Source organism: Auxenochlorella protothecoides (assembly GCF_000733215.1).
Source record: "Auxenochlorella protothecoides strain 0710 unplaced genomic scaffold scaffold54, whole genome shotgun sequence".
Taxonomy (NCBI): domain Eukaryota; kingdom Viridiplantae; phylum Chlorophyta; class Trebouxiophyceae; order Chlorellales; family Chlorellaceae; genus Auxenochlorella; species Auxenochlorella protothecoides.
In genome coordinates, this window is record NW_011934258.1 from 533,681 (window position 1) to 558,590 (window position 24,910).

General features: G+C 63.8%; 8 protein-coding genes across 8 annotated transcripts; 3 read left to right on the top strand and 5 right to left on the bottom strand.

Annotated features, from left to right (window-relative positions):
* Window positions 1-505: 505 nt before the first annotated feature.
* On the top strand, window positions 506-5,528 carry F751_4821 (Mechanosensitive ion channel protein 10; the record flags this gene model as incomplete). The annotated part of the gene is made up of 10 exons (XM_011400922.1): window positions 506-1,117; window positions 1,339-1,461; window positions 1,615-1,709; window positions 1,855-1,951; window positions 2,237-2,356; window positions 2,543-2,665; window positions 2,888-3,097; window positions 3,851-3,997; window positions 4,251-5,375; window positions 5,484-5,528. The coding sequence occupies 10 exons, from the start codon at window positions 506-508 to the stop codon at window positions 5,526-5,528; spliced, it is 2,697 nt and encodes an 898-aa protein (XP_011399224.1).
* Window positions 5,529-7,777: 2,249 nt separating this feature from the next.
* Window positions 7,778-8,201, bottom strand: F751_4822 (Molybdopterin synthase sulfur carrier subunit; the record flags this gene model as incomplete). The annotated part of the gene is made up of 2 exons (XM_011400923.1): window positions 7,778-7,909; window positions 8,082-8,201. The coding sequence occupies 2 exons, from the start codon at window positions 8,199-8,201 to the stop codon at window positions 7,778-7,780; spliced, it is 252 nt and encodes an 83-aa protein (XP_011399225.1).
* Window positions 8,202-8,588: 387 nt separating this feature from the next.
* On the bottom strand, window positions 8,589-8,972 carry F751_4823 (Bleomycin resistance protein; the record flags this gene model as incomplete). The annotated part of the gene is made up of 1 exon (XM_011400924.1): window positions 8,589-8,972. The coding sequence occupies one exon, from the start codon at window positions 8,970-8,972 to the stop codon at window positions 8,589-8,591; it is 384 nt and encodes a 127-aa protein (XP_011399226.1).
* A 1,318-nt stretch (window positions 8,973-10,290) lies between these two features.
* Window positions 10,291-11,008, top strand: F751_4824 (Putative rRNA methyltransferase YlbH; the record flags this gene model as incomplete). Its single annotated transcript, XM_011400925.1, has 2 exons — window positions 10,291-10,677; window positions 10,868-11,008. The coding sequence occupies 2 exons, from the start codon at window positions 10,291-10,293 to the stop codon at window positions 11,006-11,008; spliced, it is 528 nt and encodes a 175-aa protein (XP_011399227.1).
* A 295-nt stretch (window positions 11,009-11,303) lies between these two features.
* F751_4825 (hypothetical protein) lies at window positions 11,304-11,733 on the bottom strand (the record flags this gene model as incomplete). The annotated part of the gene is made up of 2 exons (XM_011400926.1): window positions 11,304-11,483; window positions 11,662-11,733. 2 exons carry the CDS (start codon window positions 11,731-11,733, stop codon window positions 11,304-11,306), a joined length of 252 nt encoding a protein of 83 aa, XP_011399228.1.
* Window positions 11,734-13,818: 2,085 nt separating this feature from the next.
* On the bottom strand, window positions 13,819-15,260 carry F751_4826 (Heme-binding protein 2; the record flags this gene model as incomplete). Its single annotated transcript, XM_011400927.1, has 5 exons — window positions 13,819-13,929; window positions 14,107-14,283; window positions 14,462-14,668; window positions 14,851-14,989; window positions 15,154-15,260. 5 exons carry the CDS (start codon window positions 15,258-15,260, stop codon window positions 13,819-13,821), a joined length of 741 nt encoding a protein of 246 aa, XP_011399229.1.
* A 1,083-nt stretch (window positions 15,261-16,343) lies between these two features.
* F751_4827 (Transmembrane protein 62) lies at window positions 16,344-20,112 on the bottom strand (the record flags this gene model as incomplete). Its single annotated transcript, XM_011400928.1, has 8 exons — window positions 16,344-16,997; window positions 17,243-17,450; window positions 17,609-17,721; window positions 17,839-18,161; window positions 18,414-18,584; window positions 18,748-19,149; window positions 19,424-19,858; window positions 20,058-20,112. 8 exons carry the CDS (start codon window positions 20,110-20,112, stop codon window positions 16,344-16,346), a joined length of 2,361 nt encoding a protein of 786 aa, XP_011399230.1.
* Window positions 20,113-22,031: 1,919 nt separating this feature from the next.
* Window positions 22,032-24,587, top strand: F751_4828 (Synaptic vesicle 2-related protein; the record flags this gene model as incomplete). The annotated part of the gene is made up of 7 exons (XM_011400929.1): window positions 22,032-22,165; window positions 22,318-22,504; window positions 22,747-23,089; window positions 23,209-23,338; window positions 23,524-23,626; window positions 23,846-24,091; window positions 24,267-24,587. The coding sequence occupies 7 exons, from the start codon at window positions 22,032-22,034 to the stop codon at window positions 24,585-24,587; spliced, it is 1,464 nt and encodes a 487-aa protein (XP_011399231.1).
* Window positions 24,588-24,910: the final 323 nt, after the last annotated feature.

Here is a 24,910-nt window from a genome sequence, read left to right on the forward strand (position 1 = left end):
TGGAGGGGATGAGTCATGCCATCCAGCGTGTGGGTCGGACCGAGAATTTACGCTACCTACCTGCTGCCTTCAGCCGCGCGTTCTCAGTGCCGGGCATGAGCATTGGAGCTGTGCGATGCATGCACATGGACTGTGCATTGGATACAGAGAGGTTTCGAGAGCTCGCTGAGGCCGTTGTGCGGGGCCGATCGCGCAGTCCGCCTCGAGGGCCTAATCTGATCACGGCGCAGCTGCAGGACGGGCGGGCATCGACCACCGCCGCGTCCGTCCACAAGACAGCAGGTGTGATGGGACCACAGCCTTTACGATTGTGAAGAAGCATGATTGTCTGACGCACCTCCGGGCAGCTGTCTCTTCCCAGTGCTGCACTGTGGTATCGACCCGTAGTACGTCGACACGCCCCACCGCCCGTGCTCCCCATATTAGTGCAGCGAGGGCCCCTGCTCGATACGTATATTGACAGGGCATCATCTCCCAGCACATTCTACCAGGTTGCCGGGGGAGAATGGGAAGTTCCCCCCCACACTCCCGGCCCCCCTCCGCCGCGGACTCGGTGGGCGACGAGCGGGCCAGCCTCATCCCCCGACGCCACCTGATGTCCTACGTGTCGGAGCCACCCTCCTCCCTGTTCGCCATGGCCAAGCTGGCGGAGGAGGAGAAGGCGCTGGAGCAGGAGGCCCTGCTGAAAGCCATGCACGTCCCGGAGGGACCCCTCCCCCACCTGGGGCCCAGGGCGACCAGCCTGCACCCCGGGGGCGAGGCCCCCGTGCCCCCTGGCCCCCACCTGAGGAGCAATCTGGTGTGGTTCCAGGCTCGCGAGGCCAGCCACTTCCAGGAGCGGGTGCTGGAGCACCCGGTGGCGGGCGACCTGGCGGTGGCAGAGGCGGCCGAGACGGCCGCGCTGCGGGGGGTCCCTCGGCCTGGCTCACGGAGCCCGGGCGCACCCCAGCACAAACCCCCGCCCAAGCTCCCCGCAATGATGCCCGAGAATGGAGCCCCAGGCCACGCCGCCGGCCGCTCGGCCGGCGGGGTCAAGGCTGACCCCGGGCCGCTGAGTCCGAGGGGCCGGGGCGAGAAGTCCGGCGGCCCCAATGGTGCTGGGGATGATGAAGAAGTGGTGAGCTTGGCTGGAGGGGGTTGGGACCCTTGATTGTGGAGGGCCAGCGGGGGCTGCTGGGGAGAGCTCGTTGCCGTCCAGGCACACAGGCAGGAGTCGGGTTGCCCAAGCATGGGGGATGAAGACCCAGAATCGTTGAGCTGTTCCCCCTCCCCCATACTTGCCATGCATTGCCATCTACTGTAATGGGACACGCTCAGTATCCACACCCCTCCCGGCAGGACCCCCTGGAGAACGATCTGGACTGGACGACGGGGAAGCGGCCTGCCCAAAAGTTTTACAAGCGGCGCTGGTTCTGGCTGTATGTCATCCCCCTCTCCATCTCCGCAAGCCTTGTCATCCTGGTGAGGGGTCCGGTAATTGAGGAAGCGACGCTGGGGCCTTTCATCGGGGATGGGTGGTTGCAGGGAACTGCATGTTCACAGGAGGGGTCCCAAATGGCATGGGGGCCAATTTTTAACCCCGCATCCCCTGCCTCCCCATCCTCCCATCCCCAGGGGGCATGCTATGTGCACTTTGCAAGCAGCACTCTCCTGGGGGATGTCCAGCTCTGGAGGCTGCTCTTCTTCCTGGCAGGACTCCCCATCATCTGGTGCGGCGCCTGGGGCTGTGGTGGTAAATGAGACTGAAGATTGTGGCTTGAATCCAGACATCGCAGTCGCTGCCCCCCTCTGTCACTGTATGTCGTTTCCCATCGACCTGCTGCCTCGCCTACTCCCTGCCCACTCCATGCTCAGGTACTTTGGCGACTTTGTGACATGGGCGGCGGTGTGGGGCGTGGAGAAGTCGCTTTTCACTTGGAAGAATGCGCTGTACTTTGCCTATGCCGTCCGGGTGAGGGCGGGGCCTGTGTGGTTTATCCTGGCTGAAGGGGACATGCCGCTGGATAGGAGGGACCACAGCTGTCTGCCCTTCATTGCCCCGGCACATGCCTGTGCTGCCCTGTGCTCCCCCCCGCGTGCAGGCATCTGACGATGCCTGTCTCGTCAGGCCAGGCCCACCTATCAACGTGCCTCGACATTGCGATGTGCTCCTGTGCTAAGGTGTTACCTCAGGCCTCTGCGTCCAAGAGACCTCAGTAACCCTCACAATGCCCTCCCCTGCCACCATTCCACGCAGCGGCCCCTGTCCAACGTCCTGCGTGCCGCCCTGGGGCTCGCGTGGTGGGCGGGGATGATGACCATCGGCGCGGGGGCGCAGCCCTCCAACCTCAACACCGCATACACCATCATCCTGCGGGTGCGGCCGGGTGGGAGCTCTTTGGGAAGATGATGGTTGGGCTGCCAGGGTGCGGTGGTGGATGAGACCCAGTAAGATTGATCCCTTGCCTTGTCAGCTCCACCTCGAGTTGCTGCTTTGACGCGAGGTGCGATGTCGCTTGTGGGAGCGTCTTGCCTCAGCCCCGCTTTCCTTTTTTCATCACAGGTGTGGGCATGCATCACGTTGATGATGACGGCCAACCTGCTAAAAACCCTGATTGCCAAGCTACTCAGCTCCAAGTTTGTCCGCGAGTCGCACCTGGCGAAGATGCAGCAGTCCATCAAGAAGGTGCTTGTGGGGGGCGGGGGGGGGGGTCCGGGTCCCAGTGCAAGCAGGTCGAGTGGAGGTTGGGATGGCCTGAGCTGCATGCTGGCCCTGACATTTATGCGAGGGTTCCCCCCACAAGTACGATGGAGCCATGCCCCCAGTGGACATGCAGCAGACCTGCGTGCAGAAGCATCCCCCTGCGTCCATCGTCGTATGCCCCATCACTCCCAAACCCGCGCACAGGAGCACCTGCTGCACCTGCTGCTCCAGCCCCGGCAGTCCTACATAGACGCCGCCAAGGAGTACGAGGTGGAGGGCCCCGACACTTGGGATGGCGAGGCGGAGGCCGACAAGGCCAGGGACCCAGGCGGCCGCCGCACGCAGAGCGCCTTCTCCCTCAGCCCTGGTGCATGGAGCGGCAAGAAGGGAGGCCTCGCCAGGAGGGTCACCAAGGTGGGAAAGGGGGTGCAGGTGTAGGCATGAGTTTCAACGATGCCCGAGAGAAGTACAGGGTTTGCCTGGCGCATGGAAATTGCCGGATATGGGGATCTTGGCAGACGGGTGATTGGTCCCTCCCGGCTGATTCCCAGTGCCGCTCGCACCGGTAGGCTGGGTGTGCCTGCCCTGCAAACCCCCTTCCTCATCACAAGGACCTCATCATGCTGAGGCTGTAGCGCCCACACCAGCTCGCTCCCCTCAAATCCCCCCACCCCACCCCACCCCACCCCACCTGCCCAGCTCTTTGCCCGAAAGGACAAGCCGGCTCCCGGGCCTGGCGACGATGCGCAGCCCCCGCGCGATCTGGAGAACCCGCCCCCTCCCCGCCCCGCGCCCCGTGCCCAGGCCAAGACGGAGTCGCCAGGCGCCGAGGCCGCCTGGGGAAAGGGCGGGACCCCCGACTCCACGCCACGCGCCTCGCCCTCGCAGACGGCGTCGCAAGCATCGCAGCCCTCCACCCCTCGCCTGGGCGGCGCGCAGCCGGCCCGGGCGCGCCCCGGCGACGCGGCGACTAGCGGGGCCCCCGCCGCGCCGCGCGGCTGCCAGCTGGGCACCGAGCCGACGCTGCGCGTGCGCCTGGGGCCGGGCCCCCAAGCGCTGCGCCGCCAGAGCTCGCGCTCCCAGCACAGCGCGGGCGCCGGCACTCCGCAGAAGGGCCGGCGGCCGCCGCCGGGCGGGGCCGGCGGCGCGCGCCCCTCGCCGGTCAAGTCGGCACACGGCGGCGCGCGGGGCGGCGTTGCCGCGCCCGTGACACGCGCGTCGCAGCTTCTGGACGAGGAAGATGGGGACGGCGCGGCGACGCCGCACCGCCTGAGCCGCCGCTCCGCCCAGCGCACCTCCACCGCCCAGGCCAGGGTGGGTTGGCTGGTGAAATGGTTTTGGTTGGGTTCATGGGAGGGCTGCTGGTGCCCTGGGGATACGACATGCCCAAGGTTTTGCCTGCAATGTGCAGTACGGACAGGGGACATTGCAATGGCTTACCGACGCACCGTCATCAAGCCCTGCCTGCCTGCATGCATGCGGGGCGCACATGGCCTGCGCCCTCTCACCCCCTCCCCCGCTCCGCCCCCAGTACAAACCAAACCCTTGAACTCCAACCTCGGCACAGGCGGCGGTGACGAGCGCGCAGGACGTGAAGCCCAAGAACGTGGCGGGGAGCTCCACCAGCGGCGTGCGGCCGCAGCAGGCCATGCGCCTGGCGCGCATGGAGAAGTACATCCGGCGCAACGCGCTGCAGGTCACCTTCCGCGACGAGCTGAACCAGGCAGAGCGGCGGGAGGTGGTGAACTCGGACCAGGAGGCCAAGAAGCTGGCCTTCTACCTGTTCTGGAACGTGAAGGCCGACTACGGGCGCAGCCACATCGTGGACGCGGACCTGGCGGCCTTCGTCCCCGCGCGCGACGTGCGCCTGGCCGCCGAGCTGCTGGACGCCGACGGCGACGGCGTGATCACCTCCCAGGACGTTTGCGCGGCCATCCTGCAGGTCTTCCGCGAGCGCCAGAACCTGGCCGCCTCCCTCACCGACACCAAGTCGGTGGTGGGCAAGCTGGAGACCATGGTGGGCGTGGTGCTGCACATCGTCATGGCCTTCCTCTACCTCGTCATCTTCCGCGTCGACGTCATGAACTTCTACCTCACCTTCTCCTCCATGATCCTGGCCTTCTCCTTCATCTTCAACCAGAGCCTGCGCATGATCTACGAGAACGCGGTGTTCCTCTTCGTGATCCACCCCTACGACATCGGCGACACCCTGCTCCTGGACAAGCAGGCCTGCCGGGTGGACGCCATCAACCTCACCTACACCACCATGACCGACCCCTCCAACGCGCAGCTGTGGTACCCCAACGAGAAGCTGCGCGCCGCACCCTTCATCAACCTCTCAGCCTCGGGGAACCGGTGCGAGACCCTGGCCGTGGCGGTGGACGTGGACACGCCCCTGGGCGTGGCGGAGGACCTGCGCGCCGCCGCCGCCGCGGTCACGCGCCTGCAGCCCAAGGAGGTGGATGGCGAGCCGGGCGTGGCGCTGGCCGCCTCCCCAGACCCCCTCAAGTACGTGCTGGAGGTGAGCTGGACGCTGAGCCACAACGGCGTGGACGCGGCGCGCGGCGCGCGTCTGCGCAACGCCGTGCACGCGGCCCTCTTCGCCCGCCTGGCGGAGCTGGGCGTGCGCAGCAGCGCCCCGCCCCCTCGCGCGCCCGGGAATGATGCGTACGGCGCGCTGAGGGCGGCGCCGGTTCACGAGGCGGCGCCGGCGCCCTCCAGGGAGGCGACGCAGGCGGGCGCCGCGCAGGCCCGGGCGCAGGCGGGCCTGGCCGCCGCCGTGCAGGCGGCAGAGGCGCAGCAGCGGCGGGGGAGCCCAGGCGGCGCCCTGGAGCGCCCCGTGTGAAACCCTGTGCAGAGGGTGGACGTGGGTATGCCCTGACCCGATCCGACGGCCGCTGCCCCAGCGCCGATATCCTCGCCCCGCTCGCCTTGCGGAGGCCCGCGCAGGTTGCAATTTTCGACCCCCTTGTCACTCTCTGCGTGGCCCCCTTGATGTCCTTGCTTCGTGACAGAATATTTGCTGTCAATCCCCTCACTTTCTAAACCCTGCTCTTGTGGGCGACCTCCCCCCCCCGGGTGGGTAACCGCTCTCACTCCACCTCCTTCGTACTCACGCCTCCTTGGCAGCCTACCGGGACAAGCCTGCAAGCCACACACAACCTTTCACGTACTGCACCTGGCTCCTGCACCCCTCCTGAATATCATCATCTTGCTGTTGCCCCGCCGACTCCCTTGGGACCTGCTCATCGCCCGCTGTAAGCATTCATTACAAGAGGGATGACAGCGCTGTCACCCGTCTGACACTGGGCACCACACTGGAGGCTTCCACTGCGGGTTGCCATTCCCCATCCGACGCTCATGGACACCCCCGTCTCAGCCTTCCTCCACGGCCGTAGGGCTGGTTGCGCTCAGGGCATGAGGGAGTGCTGCACGGACTCGGCGTCGATCTTCTTGGCCGCCTCCGGGAACTCCTCCAAGTACTCGTCGATGGTCATGCTCGACACCTTCTCCTGTGTATGCGGCAGGCAAGGGAGCATGAGCCAACCAAGGCGGTGAGGCAGCAGAGGGGAGGTGTGAGCAAGGGTGTCAACTTCGTGGCAGCATGTTTTTGGAATGTTGTCTGCCGTTTGCATCGCCTTGAGCCTTCTTCGCACCGGCAGACCTCATCCGGCTCAGATCCAAGCCACAACATCCCCTAAGCATCCAGACCCCTCTCCAAATCCCCATGGTAATGAACAAATGACCCACAACCCCGACTCTCGGTGCTCGCCTTGATGCGCTCGGTCTTCGCGACCTCGCGATCGATGTCGGCCACGGCCTTCTCGGCCTCCGCAGACAGGGCAGCCGCCTCCTTCTGGAAGGCCTCGAACTTCTTCCTCACATCCTCGATGGTGGCACTGTTGTCAAACTTGGGCCAGGTGATGCCTGGATGGGGAGGGTGAGACATGTGGGGAACCCTGCAGTGCCTTGCTGGCACCCATAAGGAAAGGGACAGCACCGGAGCAACTTTCGCCACGCACTTTTGAGAGCCTCATCGTGAGCCTGGACGAGCGCAGGGTCGACGTTCTTCCGCAGCTCCGCCCAGTCAATCTTGGGCCCAGCCTGGATTGGGTTGGCAAGAGCGCAGGGGTTCTGGGTCGTGTCCCACTTAGTGGCCATGGGACGGCCATACGGAGATTCTGATAGATGCAGCAGAGGTGCTGGGTGTTACCTCATCCCACATGTGCCCCCCCGCCCACCCCCACCCCCCCACACACATCCTTTTCCCTTCCCCAGTAGTGTGCCTGACCTCGGATGTGATCTCCGCCAACCGTGCCTGGGACTCCAGGAACTGCGATTTGATGTTGGCCAGGGACCTGCGGCCCTCATCGGAATCCAGTAGCGCAGCCACCGCCTCAAAATCAGCGGTGGAGACTGTAGTGGCCTGGGTGGCCATGGCCCTGACGGGGAAGGCCTGCGACGGATGGTAGGGACCAATATCATGGCGAGATACCTTTGCGCTAAAATTCTAAACAATGGCATCCCTCTTACATCTTCTGCGCACCTTGGTGGCCACCCGGTTTACTGCGAAGCGCAGCATGGTGCGGGTTGGCAGCGGACTCCACGCTCTACGGCACTGCTGACGACCCTTTGCACCCGTGTCCCGATGGATCTCGGCGGGTTGATAGCTCGTTCGGGGGCAGCACACTACTCGGAGATGTCGGTTTGAAGAGCTGACAAAGCAGCACGGGTGAACGGGTTTCCGACTTTCCAGTGCTCAACCCCCCCCTGCCGGTCCTCTGTCAATCGTGGACCTCGACTGATGCATGTGACTTGGAATTTGGATACTGCCTTGTTACTGAGGCTGCAGAGCGCGACTTCATGGTAATCCATTGGAGGAGCTCATCTGCGAGTGCTGCCTGCTCCAATGGTGGAACCCCTTGTCTCAATATCCTTGCTGGATCTTCTGGGAACACCGTGAGGTCGGCTGATGCGGCAATCTGACGCAAAGGCTTCTGCATTTCCATCAGTACCTGGAACGAACTCTTTTCTCTTCGAGGGAGCCTTGCACGGAGGTCGAGCTTCATTAACCTGCACATTGGCTGATGCCTCTCAGCCCCCGCTAATGGGAGGGATGATGGCCACCTCGTCCCCAGCCTTCAGCGGCACAACTGATCCACGTTCGAGGTACTCGTGGTTGAGGCTGAACACAAAGCGTCCATCTAGCTCCTTGAGCGCAGGAAACTGCTATGTTTTGTGGGAATGGGGGTGTGATCCGGGATTGCTGATGTGATGCATCAGAGAAAATGTGCCCTCCATGAAGGTTATGCAAGCACCTCCATGGGCCCCCCAATCGGGCTATGGATCCTACATGAGTACATTCATGATCGCCGCAACTGACAGAGCACCGCCTGACCTGTTCTAGGAGATGACTCAGGAGGCTCTCTGTGGTGTCAGCCGCCTGGACGGCTACCGAGGTCTCCGATACGCCGGCAAGCTCACGACTCCTTGCGAAAAAGAGAATCTTGACGGCCATGAACCCTCCGCCTTGCAGTGCGCTGCGCAAGACTGGAATGCTGGAGAGGTCGGGGATCACCGCTTGTGCGAGGAGGGCTCCTTGTATGCAACCCTTCGGACCCTTTTACATTCTAGAGGCATGTGCAGCAGTGGAGGTTGGATCACGTCTCCCAATAAATCGAAGCATAAGTTTCTTCAGTGAGGGTCGTGGGTATCTTCAACGCAGAGGCATGATAGGGGTGCTCGAGGTTGCATGGTGCCGCACGTCTCATGCTGTGTCCTCGGCCCAACCCCCAGCATCCAGGGAAGCTGGCACTGGATCCCTTTCTCATGAGCTTGGCTCCCACAATTACTATTCAAAAACCCCACAGGATGCTACAGCAGGCTTTGTTCAAGCATTGCGCAATCAGCTGTTGGTCTTGATCTGCCCAAACCTCAGCAGGGTGCCATCCGGGTCAGACAGCGCAAACTCGCGCATGCCCCACTGCGTGTCCTGCACCCCCTTCAGGCTGCTCAGGCCCTTCCCCTTGAACTCGTCGTGCAGGGCGTCCAGCCCCTCCACGCGGACATAAACCCCATTGGCATTGGCCTCCGCGTCCAACTTCTCCGAGGAGTTCACCTGGCGCAGGTGCAGCTCCACCGGCCCCAGGGTCAGCAGGGCGTAGTTATCGGCGTCGCCATCCTCGTCCGTGCGGGGGACAAAGCCCAGCTTCTCATACCAGGTCAGGGAGTCCTTGATGGACGACACAGGGACGATGGGGACCGCTCCTAGGATGCGTGGGGTGAGCATTGCAGGTCTGCGAGGAGGCGGGGGAGGGGAGGTTCGGGGAAGTAGGATCTGCATCGATCGCACTGAGGTATTCAGGAGACTGTACAGCCACACCTGGGCGTGGCACTGCATGGTGGGAGCACGACTTAACCTGTGCACCTTCCCTGCACATTCCAGCCAAGTTCACCTGCTGAACTTTGCGATGGAGGAAGCCAGGCCACGGCTGCGAAAGTGTGGGATCGACAATGAGGGTTTGCAAAAGGTCAGAGGGTGAAGTCGCGCTAGGACCGACATTGCAACAACTGATGCGCCCTTGCGTCATGCAGTTGGACATGAGGCAGGGGCGAGGGACCATGCTGTGAATGCTGTGATCTTATGGCTCGGTCCTCTTGCCCGAAGAACTACTCCTCATGCATGCTCGCAGGCTCCTGATGAGAGGGCTGTGCATGCTTTATAAAGACACTAACTAAAGCAGTTTCTTGTTTTTCCGAATTCGAACGAAGCCACAACAGGGATGCCGGGAGCTTGAAGCAATGCAGCTGCTCGGCCCAGTGCCCCAAAAGCTGGGCCGCATCCCCTTCCAGCCCTCGAAGTTTGCGCCCTGGACCAGAACGTATACCCGAAATGCGAGGTCACAAGTCTTCACCAATCCCGCTCAGCACTCCTCCGAGCATGCTTCCAGGGCTCAGCCCGTTTTCCGGCTTGAGGACGAGTTCGAGGTAGGAGGAAGATGCTTGAGTAGACGTTTGTTTAATAGCTTCCAGCAGCTTACACTTTAGACTACCCGTTCTGGAAGCCCCAGAGTGTATCGCAATGAGCATGCGTCAGCCTGACTTCGTCGACAACCTCACCCGCCCACTCAGATAGCTGCGCTGGACGACCCCCTTCCCTGGGAGGAGGGGGACGGCCATGCGGCGCCGACTGATACCAGCGCAGACGTTTTCGTGGAGGATTCTGTGGAGGACTCCTCATACGACTCCTCGGACGACGACGACGGCGAGGACGGCGCGGTGATCGAGGAGGAGTGGAGCGTGAGCGACGTGCAGGTCTCGGACCTGGTGGCCGCGGCCGCCGCCTGTCCACCGCGGCCGCCGAGCGCCTGCTGCGCGGCCGCCGCGCGCCCGACCCCGCCATCTCCGCCCTGGTCCCGCCCGGCGCGGCGCGGCGCCTGACCGCCGAGTCGGCCGACGCGGCGCGCGAGCGCGCGCGGCTGACGCCCGCCGCACTGCGCCGCGCCGCCGATGCGCGGCGCACGCACGTCGCCGGGCTGCGCATCGTGTCCGGGCGCCTGGCGGGGCTGCGCCTGGCCGCGCCGCGCGGCGACGCCACGCGGCCCATGATGGGGCGGGTGCGGGGCGCGGCCTTCGACATGCTGGCTGCGCTGGCGGGGACGCCCGGGCGCCTGGCCCCGGGGTCCACTTGGCTGGACCTCTTCGCCGGCACGGGGGCAGTGGGGCTGGAGGCACTGTCCCGCGGCGCGGCCGGCGCCACCTTCGTGGAGGCCGACGGCTGGACTGCACGGCGCGTGCTGGGCAGGAACCTGGCGGCGGCAGGGGCGGAGGACGCCGCCGACGTGCACGTCGCGCGCGTGGAGGACTTCCTCAAGCGCAGCGGCCGCAGGAGCGCGCAACGACCCTACGACTTCGTCTCCGTCTGCCCGCCCTACGAGCTCGTGGACTACTCGCTCCTGTATGAGCTGCTGGGCGAGTCGCCCCTCCTGCACGAGGTGTGCCTCTGGGGATTTGGAGGGGTTTTTGGTGTGTGTGGGGGGGAGGGGAGACGGGTGGTGTGGGTGGCATGTCATTGCGGCCCCCCACTTGGCCGGGAAGTACTTGAATTGATCAGTATGCAGTCCGCGAGCAGCGCGTTTGAAGCCCAAACCTGGTCAGTCAAACCTGCCTCCCTCGACCACGCAGGAGACGTTTGTGCTGATGGAGTACCCGCTGCGGCTGCGCCACCTCATCCTGCCCACGCTGGGCCCGCTGACCAAGCTGCGGGACAGGCGGTATGGGAGGACCTTCCTGGCGCTGTACGGCCCCGTGCATGCGGACGGTTGATCGACGCTTCCTTCTATGGACCCTGTATTGCGGATGTGGTGTCAAAAGCATCAAACCGTAGTCTGAATGACCTTTGCCAGCACTTGTTTGCCCATTTGTTGCAGAGCAGCATGTTTACTACTCCCACGAACCTCAGAGCTTGGAACAGGCAAGCATCTATCGTTGCCTCTGCAAGGCTGGCTGGTTGACGTGGAGGGCAGTGAGAAACGTGATGCCGATATTCTTGCATCATCTATGTTTTCCTCAATGCAGCTGCCCATGTATCGAGAGGGCCAGCAGTCCACTTCCTAGCTCCTCACTCCTCCTCCAGCATCTTGGCCAGCTGAAAGCGCTGCGCCTCGCGCGCTTTGCCGGCCGCCTTGAGCCCGGCCGCCATGCTGGGGCTGTCCTCCAGCCCCAGCTGGAGGCTGCACACAGCCAGCCGCCGCTCGCCGGTGGCCAGCCGCCGCCTCAGCTGTGCGCGCCGGCCGTCCAGCTGCAGCATGAGGAGCAGAGGGGATTGAAGAAAAAAAGCGGTGCAATTCAATGTTGGTGGTGATAATGCCTCGCACACCAAACACAGTCGGGCCGCACTTCCCATAGTGTCGCTCCCCCGTCTGTTGCAGGCAGCCTTCGCCACCTTGACCCGCTTGCCGCCAGCACACAGCCCGTACCTGCTCCAGGTCGGCCATCAGGGTCTGGGTCTGGGCTGCCACGGGCTGGCCAAGGTCTCGGCTGGCCTCCATCCTGACTGCGTGAGCCTTTGGGCGGTGATGCGGTGGGAAAGGAGGAATGGGGGGTTGCGGGGATGTGGTGGGGAGCTGGGCCTGTTTGTTAGGCAGTTTGAGTGGGAGGACAGATGAGCCACCTGTCGGCATTTTGCCTGCTGCATGGCCTGCTGGGAGAGGTGGGGGGCCAAGCGATGCATGCGCTCCCAATTTGCATCACAAGAGGTCTGCTACCTGCAGCAGTTCCTCGAGCCGTGCCCACGGCTTGGGCATCGCCAGCAGCGGGGTATCCTACAGGGTCCAACGGTGGGAACCTGGGATGTGTTGCCAGCCCGAACCCCACCCCCATCTCACCCCGCCCATGCAGGCAGGACCTGGTCAGAGGCACGCCACCCAGTGACGGTCTGCTCACCACGCAAGGGGGGGCCGCGGTCTCAGCTGGGGCGGGACGCTTGCGGGATGGCGGGTCCTTGCACCCACCGGGCAGCCCCTCTCCGTGCTGCACATGGGGGGGGTGCACATGTCTGACCTGCCCCTGAGCATGGTGCCATGGCACGTTCCCATCCATGAGCAGGCTGCAGAGACGCTACTTCCAAGCAGCCCATCCCGGTTCCCAGCACACGTCGACGTCTCCATCTTCGACTGATCTGTTGATGCCTCCTCGTGCCCCAGGTGGGCTGACCAGAGGGGCCGGTGGGCCTTGATGCTGGGTCTCGTGTGCGTCGTCCATCCCCTGCACGCAGGTCTCGCCGGTCAGGGGCAGGAGCTCCACTGCACCACCGATCAGTGCATCAGGACCCAGCTCCTCTGCATCCAAGCCATGGCATGCACCCTCTTGGCGAGTTGATGGAGCCGCTTGCTGAATGCTTTGAAAAGCAGGTGGAGTTACTGCCAGCCGGATCCCACCATGCTGAGTGAGTGGGGAACGATGCTGACTCCCCTGCAGTACCTGTGTTACTGGATGGGGAGCGAGCCATTGACTGGTTCTGCGGTAAGATCAAATTCGTACAGTGGTAGGACAAATAGCTGTGCAGGTGGTGGGACAGATCACTGCGCCATAGGTTGAACCCCTGCACTCAATTTCATGCAGGGTGCGCGGCTAGAGTTGCGGCCAAGGTGAATATCAAGCCGTCTGTTTAGCTTTGGACATCAACCCAGAGTCTCAGGGACCCACCTTGGTGGGGACACTCGCAGGGATGCCACTTCCAATGGTGACTGGGGGGGCCAACTCGTGTTTGCCTACGCCTTTCCAAGCGCGCAGGAAGCCAGTGCGTGCCTGTCAACATGCATGGATGGTGACTCCCACGGTGCTCTTTAACCTCGCAAGCAAGCTCGCGGAGGAATCATGGATCTGCTCTGGAGTCGACCACTGACTGTGGCCTATGCCTATCGCCACCACACCTTGATCCAAGCCGTAACAGGAGCGGAGAGCTTGGGCTCAGGTACAGGGGTTGTCGAGTCGTTGTGTAGTGCTCCAGTCGATTGCTCATGGCCCTCGCCATCCATGCTGTGGATCCTGTGTAATGATGTTTGAGGAGTAGGGCGGGTGTGAGTAGTCAGCACAGGAGAGGGTATGACTGAGCGGTATGCATGGCCTCGAACAGCACATGCCACGGGCACGAAGACAAGCCGATGGTACATACCCGACGCTGCGACTATTTTCCGTCATTTTCTCTGCGGTTGGGAAATGGCAGGGCCAGTTGATGAAGCAATTGTGGACATGCCAATCAGCCAGCCGGTGCTCATGAGGATGTTACCCAACATCACGGGGACAAGCAACCCATACCTCTACAACGCTAGCACGTCCCTTGGAACTAATCTCATGAGGTATTTGCTTTGTATCTGTTTACGAAATGGACATGAGTCTTGAATTTTTCTCTCGTTCATGATAGCGGGGTGGCTGCTGACTTCGAATTCTTCCCGGATCGAAAGATGAGCAACTGATTTACAAAATTGCAGATGTACACTCCAGAGGTACACACTCCCATTCACATGCTTCCAAGGGGGTAAGAGGCAACATGAACATTGGCAAGAGACTCGCTTACAAAAATACAACACGATGAGGCATGCAGGGTACTGGGAACTGCAACAGCGAGGCCATCCCTAGATGTACGAGAACACATCCTCAGTCCGCTGCAGGTCGACGGGCACCACCACCTCCGTGTGCCGGTGGCGCAGCTGCTGGGGAGGGCTGTAGCTGGCCAGGAAGAACACCTGAGAAAGGGAGGGGGTGGAGAAGGCGCCAAGCACAGGATGGTTGGATTTTGAGACCAGTAGCATCTTTGGGGGGCTCAAGGGCTACCATTCTCTTGGAGGGATAGCATTCCGAGGAATGGATGTCTATGTCAGCCGTCCCTCCTCCCTTTCCCAACATTATTCCCCATATCTCACCTCTCTGTGGAACCGAATGTCAGACTCGGAGTCCTCGAGGGCTCTCCACAGACTGCGCAGCTCCCGCAACACCTTCCAGGGCTTGGGGAATCCGCTGAAGGACCGCACCGCCACAGAGTACTCGGATGTCTTGACCAGACGCACATTCGTGCCATTGCTGGGCTTGGGAGCCTTGCCCTGTGGGGAGGATGGACGCCATTGAGGTGGAGTCCAGGCTCTGCAGCCCCTCTTAGGTGCTTGGGAGTGGCAACCAACCATTCCTCCATTCGATACTCGATATCCGAAGGCGGGGTTGCGGGTGTATCCGCCCCATCAGGCTTTCGTGCTCCAGCTCAGCACAGCCCTGATCCCTCACCTGGAGGTCACGGGGGATGTAGAGGGCAAACACGTAGTCATGCTGACGGTGGCGGCGGTGGTGAGGAGGGTCCCCGTCGCGCCCATGCTTGCGATGGTGGTGGCCGCCATGCTCATGGAATGGGAGGTGGAAGGCCTGAACAAAGGGAACGGTGCCCTCGATCGTCTGGTTGGCCTCGTTCGCGCCAGCAAAGTAACTCACGAGGTTCTGGGTTTTGAGTTGGAGGGGGGCAAGGGAGATGTCTTGAATGACGTCGGCCACCCCGCACAAGAAGCAGACTCAGTACAAGAATGCACTCATGGGGCCGGGCACAGCCAAGAGGTCCCAAGTGTAATCCTGTCCAAGAAGACAAAATGAGATGCGCTATGCCCTTCACACCCCAGCCTCACCCCGATGCCGGCGAACAAAGCGGCGATGGGCTCATGCTCCTTGCCAACAGTGGTCATCGCCCATTCCGCAGCCTCATAGGTCCGCAGCTCGAAGCCGTCGCCATCATGCAGCTCCTTGTAGCGTGGACACTCCTTCTCACTGCGAATTCAGGATTCGGCGTCAGATGCTAGGATTGATCGCTCATGCACACCCTCCTCTGCGCCGCTCCATCACAATGCGGGCCTGCCGCATGGAATCGATCGTGGCTATTGCGGTCGCGTCACGGCATGTACAACAATGCATCCACGCACTTGCAGAATGACGGAGGTTTCCATTCGATCGGACCGGAGGAGTCCCCCTGGCGTGCGGCATCGGAACTACCACACGCCTGCAGCGCGATGGCCGACAGAACTAAGAGGACTCGGCACATCGACCCCATAGCGAATATATACCGGGGAATTGGATGAAGGTGTATGATCTGATTTGCACCGCCACAAGCGTGCTGGATGATAGGTCGGGAAGCTGGTCGCCTGCCCAGCTCCCATGACGTCATGAACTTCTTCAAGCGCGCGAATCCGCTGCCACGGCTTCCACCCAGCTACCTTCGATTCCTCCATCAAGTTGCCTCCGTCAGACACAGAGCTACACAGAGGGGCAAAATTCATATCCTACGAACAGTTCCCAAGCAGTTTGAGATTTGCAGGGGTTTATAGCAATACGCAGAATGTCGAGCACGACTCCCTCCAAAGGTGAGAGCGTCGTGGAACACGAATCCACCCCCCTGGCTCGATGCTAAGTGGGACCGACTGCAACGCATATCCTGCTTCTACATGACCTTTTACAGCTCGATATCGTGCAGGGTCTGGAAAGACTGCTGAAGATGCGGCCACTGCCGCCCGCTCCAGCGCTCCCGCTGCAGGTTTGTTGGTATAATGATCGGGCTTAAATCGAACATGTGTTTGTCTGTGCCAGACACCATCCCACGCGGTCGAGACGCCTGAACATTCACGTTTGACATTCATTTCTAGGTGGAGACCATGCTGAGGCGGTGACGGGAGTCGCAGGCCCCGCCGGTGCCGTGCTCCATGACGGCCTAGCTGACACCGGAGCGACATTGAAAGAGCTGAAGGATCAGGGCGTTGCAGGTATGCAATGGAGATGCTAGGGATGCTCATGTGGGTGGTTGTCATGAGTGGGAGGGTTCTTCATGGGTGACAAGTCATCTCTTTCATAGTATGCGGATGGTCCATCTGCCATGCACACTCGCTTACAAGGTCCCTTCACTGCCATGTACAGACCCAAAATTGGGCAAGTGAACAGCATTTAAATGGCATGTGAGTCCTTCAGCGTGGCAGCTACCCTGAATATAGCCATCATGAGCGGCTAGCGCTTGGTGTAGAGGTACCCTGAAACGTCACGCCCATTTTGCCATCGGGCAAGGCCGCCACGGAATCCCCATCATCCTACCTCCAGCTCTCTGTGCATCTGAGTTTGTAACCCATGTGATTCGCTCTCACACAAAGAGCGTGAGCAAAAGGGCGAGTGCAGGCATCCACGCGACCCCCGGCGAAAACCAGAGGGAGGAGGGGCCCAGAAAGGCGGGCATGCGCCTGTACAGCAGCACCGTGTTGAGCGCCACGACGCCGCAGAATGCCAGGCCCTGGGCCGCTGTCACCCGCAGGAGGGGCAAGGGGGCGTCTGGCCTGGCAGTTCGGGCAGGCGTCCCCCTGCCCGCTCCCGCGAGGGGCTGCCGCTCCTCCTCCGTTGTGCCCTTGCCGCCCACGCCTTCCCTGCTGCCGCTGCGCCGCCGCATGGCAGACAGCCTGGACCGACGGGCGGGGGAGCCGCCGCTCTCGCCGCAGCTGTCGCTGCTGCCGCTTGGATTCTGAGCGGGTTGGTCGCTCTCCACGGGCCCCAGCGCCGCCCGTCGCCTGCCCCGCAGCGCCCTTCCCCCGACCACGCAGGACACCCAGAGGAGCAGAGGCAGGGCCCCCGTGAGCGTGTGCAGGAGCCCCACGAAGAAGGGGTCGGGCGTGGAGAGGACGAGGCGGCCTCCCTCGGGCAGCAGCGTCGCCACACCCCCTGGTAGCAGGAGGCCAGGGGGTGCATCCCCCAGCCACCTCCCCGCCGCCCAGGGTCCGAGCTGGAGGTAGGATGCATACACCAGCTGGGAAAGTGGGAAGGAGGGTGGGGACAGAGTGCTGTAGTCGATGCTGTCAATTCAGCGGGAAAGTGGCACTCACCTGTGAACTTTGACCCCCCCCATGTCACTCCTACGATCGCCCCACACACAGAAGGCACATGTGCGTGCGGTGTGAGCCTGCGCCCTTTACCCACCACCCTAGCCTCATCACAGGCTCAGGAGAGCGGCAGAGCCTCCACAAGCGACCCCAGCCTGCCCAAGAACCTCACCACTGCGGTCCAGGCGCGGGTGTGGCCGGCAAGCAGGACCAGGGACGCCAAGGGCCAAGTGAGGGCCCCGGCCAGGGCCTGGCCCCAGGTCGCAGGGCCGGCATACAGGGGGCTGGCGGCGATGCGCTCACCCCAGCCCCTGGTGTGCAGGAACCGGGGTAGAATGAGGCCGCCCAGGACGATGCCCGCCCACGCCAGAGCAAACAGCCTGTGGTCGTGTGATAGAGAGTGAGGGGTTGGCAGGAGGGTGGGTGCAAGTGAGCAGGGCATGCCGTCGATCAAGGGACTGTTGACGGGATGACCGGCCTACAAACTGCAACCCTGCGGCCTTCCTCCGATCAAACGACGCCGCCACTTCCCACGCACCGGAAGGCCAGCACCGCAAAGTCGACGCGCAGGCCTATCGTTTCGAGGAGGCCGAGGTCCAGGGGCAGCGGCTCGGGCAGGGGAGCAACGGTCCAGCCGCCGCCGGCGAGGCGCTCGAGACGCACGCGTTGACGTGGCGAGGCCCCGCCCCCGCCCGGCGCGCCGCCGGAGACTTCGATCTGCAGCCAGGCCCGGTCCGCGGTCCCGGGGCAGCCCCGGTCCAGCCGCACCACGCCCTGGAAGAGCGTCGGGCCCGGCGCCTCCGGCTCCAGCGCCTGCAGCGCCTGGCGCGCCAGCTCCACGTCAGGCCCACTTCCCCTGGCGCCGCACGTGAGGCGGGCGTGCACCAGGCCCGGCCCTGCGCCCTCCAGGTCGTACACCAGCGCTCGGACGGTGCCCCGGTCAAAGGGGAGCGCGGCGCGGGCGTGCTGCGGCACGGGCGCGTACCGCGCGTCTGGGGGGAAGGTGATCAGGGCGGCGGCGCCATGGACTCTTGCGCTGGCATCCAAGGCTGTCACGCCCCAGCCCCGCCGCCTGTAGGCGACTGCCCACCCTGAGGCAGGGTTTGGGGGAAGGTGAGGTGTCGTGAGAAGCGAGACAAGTCCTGCACGGCATGGGACAGAGGATGCATCCTCTGGAGAGTCCGACCGTGAGCAAGCTGATGGACCTGGGAGGACTACGGCGATCCTCGTCGCAACAGGCAGACGTGAGACCCCCGGCTCCTCCCTCCCAGCCAGGGATTCCCCCGTGGTGAGGGACGTGCAGGACCAGCCTCCCACACGCCTGGCGCCGTCGAGGAACTCACCGGGGTCAAGGCGGGCGGCCGCGTCCGGCCTGCGAGGCTGCCCGGGGCTGCCGGGGGCATGGAAGAACAAGTCCTGGAAGGACAGGAGCCCGCCGTCCACGGCCAGCAGGCGGAACCTGCGGTCGTCCTTCCACGCCGCGGTTTCCAGCTCTGCCAGGTGGCCGCTGGGCCCTGCGATGGGGTTGTCCATCCGCAAAAGGGTTTTGGTGTCTGCCTCTCGGGCCCGCCACGCTCCTGGGCACCCGGCGCCAGGCCGCCTGATGTGTGCTACACGTTGCAATGGGACAGGGCATCCCCACCGCTCCCAGCGAACTACGCTCGCACCCTGCCGCACCTCCCCCCCCCGCGTGCATGGCGTGCAGGCGCTGCCCAAAGGCGCCGTGCAGGTGCCCGGAAAGGTAGGCCGTCACGTTCAGGCGCAGCAGCTCCGCCAGCAGGCCCGTGGGCTGGAGCAGGGGCCGGGCCAGGCGGCGCAGCGTGCCCAGCGGCCAGGCGCCGGCCTCTGTGTCCACCGTGCTCAGCGGGTAGTGGCCAAAGGCCACCACCGGCGGAGCGGGGGAGGATGCCGAGCAGCGTCGGGGCGGCGCCCCGGGGCCCAGCCACGCCGCCTCGGCGCCGCCGCGCAGCGCGCGCAGGAGGCTGGGCCCTGCGACGCCCACGAAGTTGGAGGGGCTGCGCAGGCCCACGCGGGGCGCCAGGTCCAGGCTCAGCAGGACGACGGCGGGGCAGGACCCGGCTGAGTGTGCACAGAAGGGAAGAAAGGAGGGGGGGGAGGGGTATGAGAGGTTGACGAGAGAGGATTGTTCACCAGCGCCATGGGGCGTAGGTGCGGAAGACGCGGCGAGAGGGGAGATGGAACATGACCGAAACACCTATCCCTGGCGGTCCTTGGTGTGGTGCCCTGCTGGCCTCTGAAGCCCTCTGGCCCTGGCAACGCGAGGCGGCCGGGTAAAACACTGCACACGCCCCTGCGCGTGCGGCCCTCACCCCTCTAGCTTACACCATCCCACCTTGCTGGTCCGGCTCCGACGCCCACAGCGGCTGGGCATAGACACGCTGCGCCGGGTCCCGGCGCCGCGCCGACGCCGCGCTGGCCGCGAAGAGGTCAGCCGCGCCGCCACGTCGGGGCACGTCAAACGTGTCGTGGTTGCCGCGCACGTCGTGCACATCGGGCACCCCCGCGGCCTCGACGTCTGCCAGGAAGCTGCGGTAGCTGGCCCACTCCGCGGGCTGCTGCTGGCCCCTGCCCCCGGCCTGTTTGCCGTCAGTGAGGTCCCCCGTAACCAGCAGGGCTCGGGGGCGGAGCCGGGGCAGCAGGTGCGCCGTGAAGGCGCGCAGGTCGCCCTCCCGGTCGCCGAAGGCGGCCCAGGCGCCGGAGGAGTTGGGGGCGGCCAGGTGCAGGTCTGACAGCTGGAGCAGGGTCACGGGAGGGGGGACAGCAGCACCTGGGATGGGAAGGCAAAGTTGGGGTGGGGGTGAAAACATTCAGGAGCAGGGGAGCGTCAGGCATGCATTCAGCAGCTGGGCATGGGGGGTGGAGGATGCAGTGGAATGGCACATATTCATCAATCCAGATCCCTGTTCATATCCTGAGGTGCACGCCATGCTCCACGGTCGTCGTGACACCGCACATTTCAGGCACACCTGCGACCAGTGCGAGGAGCCAAGTCCCGACGAGGAGGTGGGGCAACCTGCTCATGAGATCACTTCCGAGCGCCTCACCCAGACCTCGGGCAGTCACCGTAGATAAGCCACCATCGCGATCTGCTTGATATTTGTGATGGTGTAGTATGAATGGAACAATGCTACGCTGAGGATCCATTCTCTTATGTGATGCCACGAGCAAGCATCTGGGGTCCCGGAGGCACTGGAGATGCCTCGCGCCCCCCGTTCAGAAAATATCGCTTGGACAGCGTTCGCCGTCCTGTGACTCTGTCAGGAACCCTCTATAGTTTTGATTGATAATGTCAGTACTTGTACTGTACGCCTTCCCTTTTTTGGCCTCCGTTTACCATCATTCCCACCCTGAACAGGGATTGGCAGCAGCATGAAAGCCTCCATTTCCACTCCAGCACCTGCAAGTGTCAGACCTTGCCATGGCGCATGGTTGTCTGGAACGGTGTTCATTGGGTGGAATCTGCGACCTCGTTCTGTGAACAGCATCGCTGCATCTCAGGAAATGACACTGCACCCCCCCCTGGACATGCCCCTTGGCCGCCGGGACAGACTCCATCGCCATTCCATTTAGGGCGAATAGAGAATTAGCAACTTAAGCCTGGCAGTCTCTGTATTGTTCAGGCGGATATTCTCAGCTCAACTCTGGACCGTGCCCCGCTTGCCCCTGTTCTCGACAAAGCGACACTGCAAACGCAACAAGGGTCCCAATTCAAGGGCAGCAGACGCCCAACCTTTCAACAATGCACTCGTTAGATTTGACACATCCACCTCCAAGAGGACAAATTTTGCAGAGTGTGGAGGTCATCCCTCATAGTCGGAAGCCAAACCCTCGCCACCCGGGGTCGATCTGGGCTTCAAGGCCCCTCGCCTACCCACACGCACCGCTCGCCCCGACTTGTCCCTCTCGAAGAGTATGTGTTGGGTGTAACATGACGGTAACCAAAGAGCAGTTCTAGGGGCAGGTACAGGTAGTAAGAAGGGGAGCAGAGCGATAACGAGAGGGGGGTTTTGGGAAAAGGAGGTTCGTCGCAAGAAGCCATGGAAAAATTTGCTGGCACTTGGGCTTCGCGCGTTCAAATACCGCGACACCAGGTCCAGTCCTCAGAAGTCCAGAGCACGCTGGTAATAGTTTCGGTGCGACCGCGGGATGACTGGAGGACATACAGAAACCTGCGTCGCGGGCCGCTGCCTACGCTGCGCCGGAGCGGGAGGGCTGCTCACCAACGGCCGCATGAGGACCACTTCAACCTCCAAAGCCTCGTTGCTGTGCTCCGAAGAAGACGCCATCCCGCAGTGGGGCTCGTTCCAGCTCCGTCCGTCTGGTGACGCGGTGAAGTTATAGCTGAAGTCGGGGTGAACCACCACGATGGGTATCGGGCTGGAGGCCTTCGAGTGGGTCTGAGTCGCCATATTGACTGATCTCCGGCTGTCCATGGGCGGGGTGCAGCGTGTGAGGCGGGGCGACTCGGCCGGTGTAGTTTATGGGAAGCGAGAGCCCGGGGTACGGCGACGATGCGGGGTGACGTGGACCGGTTGCTGCCAAGGGGGGGTCAACGGCCGACCGGGGGGGTGCGTACTTTCGCCATCAGACGGAGATAATGCATTCCCAAACCATGATTTGACTGCAGTGAGATGGTTGGCCACAGTCACCACGGGGATTATGCGCTCCGGAATATCCCGAAGCGGCAGCGACGTCCCGTACATAAGATTCCTCAATCGGAAGCCTGGCGCCCTCACGGTGAAATTTGCCAAGCAACAGCACCCGACGCTCTCCCTTCTGGTGTGAATGTGTTGTAGGCAGACCAAGACCTCTTCATCAGTCGCAAACCCTCATCACGAGGGTCGACCGATGAGGTCAGGGCTGTTTTTGTCGGAGGGATGAGGCGTGGTGTGGAACCCTGAAAAGAGGGCTGCAGCAGGTGGCCCCAGGGCCCCCCTCCGATGGACGTCACAGCGTCCATCGACAGTATTGGATTCGGGAGGTTCCAATGGTTGCTCCTCGCATACACGGGGCTGGCATGGCTGGCCGACGCCTGCGAGACCATGCTGCTGTCGTTCCTGGGCCTCGCCGTGAAGTGAGGCCCGGCGTGGGCAGCTGGGAGGGTGATTTCTTGATTGGGGGCGTCCGAGATCTGATCCAAATGAGCTGGGCACGCGGGATTGATGTTTGCCGCCGATGCAGACTGGCCCGCTGAGCGTGTCTGTTACCACCCCGCCACCCGAAAAGGTGCGACTGGGGCCTGACCTCGTCGCAGGCCGCGGCCCTGACCAGCGTGGTCTTTGCCGGGATGATGGCCGGGGTATACACCCTCGGCGCCCTGGCCGACCAGCTGGGCAGGCGGCGCGGCTTCCTCACCTCGGCCCTGCTCCTGGGCGTAGCGGGCCTGGCCAGCGCCTTTTCCCCAAACTACTCGGTGAGACGCAGCAGGCGTGCACTTTCCCCCTGGCATGGCTGAGGGGGTGTCGACTCTGATGCGTGTCCCACCACACCATCGGTCCAAGCCCCCCCGCATGCGCCGCAAGGGGTCTCACGTCTGCTCCATTTGCTCTCGCATCTGCCTTGATGCTCTCTCCCCACATCTCCCTGCACCCTTGGCTGCCTCTCTCATCGCTCAGAGACAACCTTCCCCCACAATCCCCACCCCACCCCCAAAAGGTGCTGCTGGGCCTGCGCTGCGTCGTGGGCTTTGCGCTGGGCGGCACGCCCATCGCTGTCACCCTGTTTGCCGAGTTCCTGCCCAGCCGCGGGCGCGGCGGCTGGCTCCTGGCGCTGCAGGCCTGGTGGACGCTGGGCACGGTGGTCATGGCCTGCATCGCCTGGCGCACCGTGTCCACGCCCGGCCTGGGCTGGCGATGGATGCTGGGCCTGGGCTCCGCGCCGCTCTTCCTCCTGCTCGCGCTCTACCCGGCGCTGCCGGAGTCGCCGCACTGGCTGGCCAGCCGGGGGGAGGAGGCCGCGGCGCGTGCCGTCCTCCTCCGCGTCGCTCGGACCAACGGCCGTGCCGGCGCCGGCTGGGCGCCGCTGCCAACGCGGGACGCCGGCGAGGCGGGCGCGGGGGTGGTGATCGGGTCGTGGCCCGCGACGCCCGACGCCACCCCGCCCCCGACGCCCGCCAAGGCGGCGCGGGCGGGTGGGGGCTGGGCGCAGCGCTGGCGCGGGTGGCGGCCTCGCTGCGCGCGCTGTACTCGCCCGAGTTCCGGCGCACCACGCTGCTGCTGGACGGCATCTGGTTCACCAACGCCATCACGTGAGGGAAAGGGGTGTGGGATGGGGAATGCATGGGAGTGGGGTCGCGCGGGAGGAACGTGGCTGGAGGACGGGGCGCAGGAAGCCGTGGGCGCAAATCCAGGACAGCAGCAGCTGTGGGTCATCTACACCGCGACTCCCTCACGCCAGACGGCCCCCCGCGCCACATTGTCTCACACATAACAGGTACTATGGGCTGGTGCTGCTCAGCACGGAGCTGCAGACGGCACACAAGGAGGAGCAGTGCACGCCAGATGGGCAGCCCAACCTCGTGGGCCGCGACTTTTTGGTGGGCGCAAGTGCAGGAATGAGGGGGGTTCATCGCACCGGCCACCCCGCCGGGACTCGAGGTCGAGTGCCATCACGGGCCTGATGAACTGGCTGCCATGTGAGGCGCTGGCAAGCTCGCCCTGGCACATGCTCAGCCCGCAGTGATCGCTGCCCAGGGTTGCTGACTGCGTACACCTCCCGCTCACCCCAGCCCAGCCCACTCCCTCCCCGCCTGCAGAACATCGTGATCACCAGCGCTGCAGAGGCCCCGGGCCTGCTGGCCATCGCCTTCCTGGTGGATGGCCGAGGCAGGAAGTGGAGCCTGCGGGCCGGCCTCCTGCTCACCGGCCTGTCCATCCTCCTCCTGCTGGCGGCGGGGCCGGGGGGTGGGGCCCAGCTCTTCATGCTCTTCCTGTCACGGGCGGGGATCATGGGGGCCTACTCAGTGCTGTACATCTACACCCCGGAGATCTACCCGACAAAGGTGGGCGGCGTGTCTGGTGGCGAGTGTGGGGTCCGGATGGACCCGTGGTCCGCGAGCACCACTGGGGAGTCGAGAGACCCCCAGTGATGCCTTCCCAAGTATTCATGCCTTTCCCAGTACCATCGCCCCTCCCCACCTCCGACCCCACAAAAAAACACCCTTCCCCATCCAACAGCTGCGATCCTTTGGGCTAGCCCTCTGCAACGCCATGAGCCGGGTGGGCGGCTTTGCGGCGCCCTACGCCACCGTGTCCCTGGTGGAGTCGGGGCGCCAGACCGCCGCGCTGTGCCTGCTGGGGGGCATGTGCCTCCTGGCCTGCGCCGCCGCCTTCTTCCTGGAGCACGAGACGCGGGGGCGCGACCTGCAGGCCGTGCGCCTCTCCGGACCGGAGGCCGAGGATGAGGCCCTGGATGGCACGCCGGTCGGCGCCAGCCCGGCGATGTCGGCCGAGCTGGTGCACACGCCCCGCCCGCCCTCCGGGGCCCAGGCCTCGTGACCCCGGGGCGGCGTGCCAGGCGAGGCGCTGCCGTGGGCCTGCCACGTCGACGGCTCAGAAACATGTCGCGCCCCTGGTGAGCCCCGTGCCCCTGCGCCATCTGCTGGACCTTGCGGATGCGCTGGCCAGTCTCATCGACATTTCATGTTTCCCAGACACGACACACAGCTCTCCTGTAAGCTCTGCTCTGAGGCCTTGGACAAGCCCATGCCCAGGCTAGGAGGAGGGTAACCAGGAAAGAGGACCGGTGTGCCGCAGCAAGGGTCTGTTGAGCAATACACTGATGCAGGAACTCCAGCCCTACACATGATGCTCCCGCTCCC